The sequence below is a fragment of the Atta colombica genome, unplaced genomic scaffold (assembly GCF_001594045.1).
Source record: "Atta colombica isolate Treedump-2 unplaced genomic scaffold, Acol1.0 scaffold102, whole genome shotgun sequence".
Taxonomy (NCBI): domain Eukaryota; kingdom Metazoa; phylum Arthropoda; class Insecta; order Hymenoptera; family Formicidae; genus Atta; species Atta colombica.
The window spans coordinates 415,026-418,136 of NW_017259187.1; the positions used below are offsets into that span (position 1 = coordinate 415,026).

Genomic DNA, 3,111 nt, shown 5'->3' on the forward strand with positions numbered 1-3,111 from the left:
GCATACATACATGCTTTCTATACACATCATGCGTATCGAGTGCACATAAATAGAATCAAAGTGCAAACGTGCTCATTATTCCAAATGTATGTATAAGTTTTAAAAATCCATATATGAGTCTGTACGAATCTGTTTTTAAATTTATTCTTACTTACATTATATAAAAAACATGTGTATCGAATACATTAAAAAAAATTATATTGTTTCAAATTTCTGGGTTTATATGGACTTTGTAGCACATGTGAATGCTATTATGAGGAAGATAAAAGTATCAATGTATATATTAATATTATAGATAACGCACTTAGGAAATATAAATCCAAATACATGGTTATATATTATACGAAGAATGCGAGATGTTTTTTTAGTTTTCACTGTCATAAAATACACTTTATTATGAAAATTAAAATATTCCCGTTGACGATTTTCGACGATATACTTATAATCTGCAATGCTCTTTTAAAAATATATTTCTTCTTTCTACACAATTCTTACTCAATTCTATATAAGTTTCCTTTATCATATAATAAAAAATATGTTATACTTGTTAAAAAAATAAATTCCGTTTGGTAAAAAATTAACAGTTGTATTTATTACACATTATACGAATAAACTTATCGATCCAAGAAAAATGAGTAATTATTTAATTGTCATATGAAACATTTTGCGATATATAGAAGGATTATTATTATATATACAAGCAATTAACAAATAAATAAAATAGACTGACAGTATTATATGGAGTATTATTATATAATTTGTACTTTCGATTATAATCAACTCAAATCAACTCATATCCTTCTAATTGTAATCACATTTAATTGATTGAATTGTAAACAGCTTTGCGAATTGATATTTGGATTTGGAACATTTAAAATTCCCGCTGACGTGAATGAAAAAAAAGTCCCTAGTACCAGTTACGCTACTGCGGAACAGCTGATTGCTGGAAGTAGCGAAAAGGAAAATTCGCATCAATAGGGAGGTTACTGAAAAGTATGTAAGAGAAAGGGTCACAAACAATAATCGCGTCACTGTCTGGACATACTTGACTTAACATTTTGGACATTAACAAGGAACCACGAACGACGAGTACTGTACCTTCAAATGTGACAGATGTTTGTTGTAAGAGATGTCACAAATTGATATTCAGGATTTATTTAACAAAAGCAGGTAAGACAATCTGTTATGATAATATTGCAAAGAATCTGCTAGTCATAGCTATTGTTATCCAAATGTATTACTTTTGTTGTAAATATTGGTTGAAAAACCATAAGAATGTGAGAGGTTTTCTTGCAAGTGAAAAATAGTTGTTCTTTGTCATATGGAATATCCACTGTATAAGATGTTCATACAGAATAAAAACTAATTACTTTTTACTATAATTATCGTTTAAACTTAAAACATTAAAGTTTAATCAATTACGAGTTTAGGTTTCCCAGCGATTGGCGCCTTCTACTTGTAATCTTATATACGCCAATAGGATTTGTACTTGTGTTGCTGCGACTGTTAGTGGTATTGCTGTCCTGGTTTCTAGCATCGTTACTACCAGATTGCAATTCTCTTCGAACATTTTTAAGTTATGGCATTAGGATTGCTTTTGGTATCGTAGTTAAAATCGATACCGAGAGTGAACCCAGAGACAAGCAATCAAGGATAATAATCGCCAATAGTGTATCAGTTCTGGATCACTTTGCTCTACGTCGTACGACAGAGACAGTAATCCCTAGTGTTTGGGAACCACCTACTGCCTTGAGTAACGCGCTGGGAATCCAGAAAATGAATATGAGCAATAAGGAGACATTAATTGCCAACATAAAGCAATTTCTTTCCACTTCCACATATAGTGTGTCCGTGCAGCCTGAATTTGGCACAACTAACAATCAAGTCGCTCTGTTGAAATTCAATTCCTGGCCATTCTGTATAGAAACATCTGTCCAACCAGTTGCCATCAAAGCATCAAGATCAGAACTTGTACCTGTGCAACTTACCTCATTGGCTTCAACAAGGTTGACTGAAGCATTTTGGTTTATGTTTGTGCCCTATACAGTTTTCACACTCAAGTACCTGAAAATCAGACGAAATTCTGATCATGAGATACTTGTGCGAGATGTGGAAAAAGATATCGCGAATGCTCTGAGACTTCAGACATGTTCTCATACTGTATCAGACAAAATTGAGTATGAAAAGCGTTATCGCACGAGAATATTCAGTAATGCACGTCCCGCCAGAAACACGCCAAACTCACAAGTTATACATAGTATAGAAATACAAAGGATGGTTCATCAAGTTAGTGAAGTACTTCCATTGGTTCCACAGAATGTGATTCTACGAGATCTCAGTATGTATATAATTAGTATATAATTATCTGAGAAAGAAATCTTAATTTAAATTTATTAACTCTTATTATTCTAATTCTTGTTTAAATCTTATTATTTTATTTAATCTTACAGTAATAATTATATAGCGATTTTTTTGATAACAGCAATTGTTATTAAATCTGCTCGTTTTTGTCACAGTGAAAACTCGAAACGTTGATGTTACGATCGCCAATATTCTCGATGGCATAGTTACTTATACTCCAGAACCTAATCCATCAGCTCAATCATCTGTAACATCGTCCAGTGCATCAAGTTCTGCGAAGGATAAAATATTGGGTACTACTTCCTTCCAAGAGAAGAAAGCTAAAATGATACAAGTAGCCAGGGAAAGGTATATTAAAAAACATGGACTGACAAATTGCTGACATTCTTACTATTATTTTATTCTGGTTATAACACTGTCATAATAACATCTATATAATATGTTTTATTGTTCATGTATTATATTTACTATTACTTCATGTGTGAATACATCTTTATTTCTAAAATATGATCACACGTAATTGTACAAAACCTATCCATTATAATCATAAACAATACTTTATAGAAAAGTTTTTAAATAATGCAATTATCAGTTATGTATTATATTAATGCAATTATCGATCATAATAATGGAATTACGTTTGAGCAGCAGGGAGATTAAGACTTTTATATCGAATTTTCAATTATTTCATTGTAGATGAACGAAACATTACAGAAGTATATATATCTTTCTCTGTATATATATATATAT

At 31.1% G+C, this 3,111-nt stretch overlaps 1 protein-coding gene across 1 annotated transcript; it reads left to right on the forward strand.

The window, feature by feature from the left end:
- Nucleotides 1-978: 978 nt before the first annotated feature.
- LOC108687812 (ancient ubiquitous protein 1-like) lies at nucleotides 979-2,784 on the forward strand. Its single transcript, XM_018193794.1, has 3 exons — nucleotides 979-1,170; nucleotides 1,431-2,338; nucleotides 2,517-2,784. Exons 1-3 carry the CDS (start codon nucleotides 1,130-1,132, stop codon nucleotides 2,741-2,743), a joined length of 1,176 nt encoding a protein of 391 aa, XP_018049283.1. The 5' UTR covers nucleotides 979-1,129; the 3' UTR covers nucleotides 2,744-2,784.
- Nucleotides 2,785-3,111: the final 327 nt, after the last annotated feature.

What these genes read in the sequence shown, in the direction of transcription:
- LOC108687812 (XM_018193794.1), top strand. Translation starts at nt 1,130, where the DNA reads ATGTCACAAATTGATATTCAGGATTTATTTAACAAAAGCAG. An exon ending in GATTTATTTAACAAAAGCAG is followed by an intron (nt 1,171 to 1,430) that starts GTAAGACAATCT and finishes TTACGAGTTTAG; the next exon opens with GTTTCCCAGCGATTGGCGCC. An exon ending in TGTGATTCTACGAGATCTCA is followed by an intron (nt 2,339 to 2,516) that starts GTATGTATATAA and finishes TTTTTGTCACAG; the next exon opens with TGAAAACTCGAAACGTTGAT.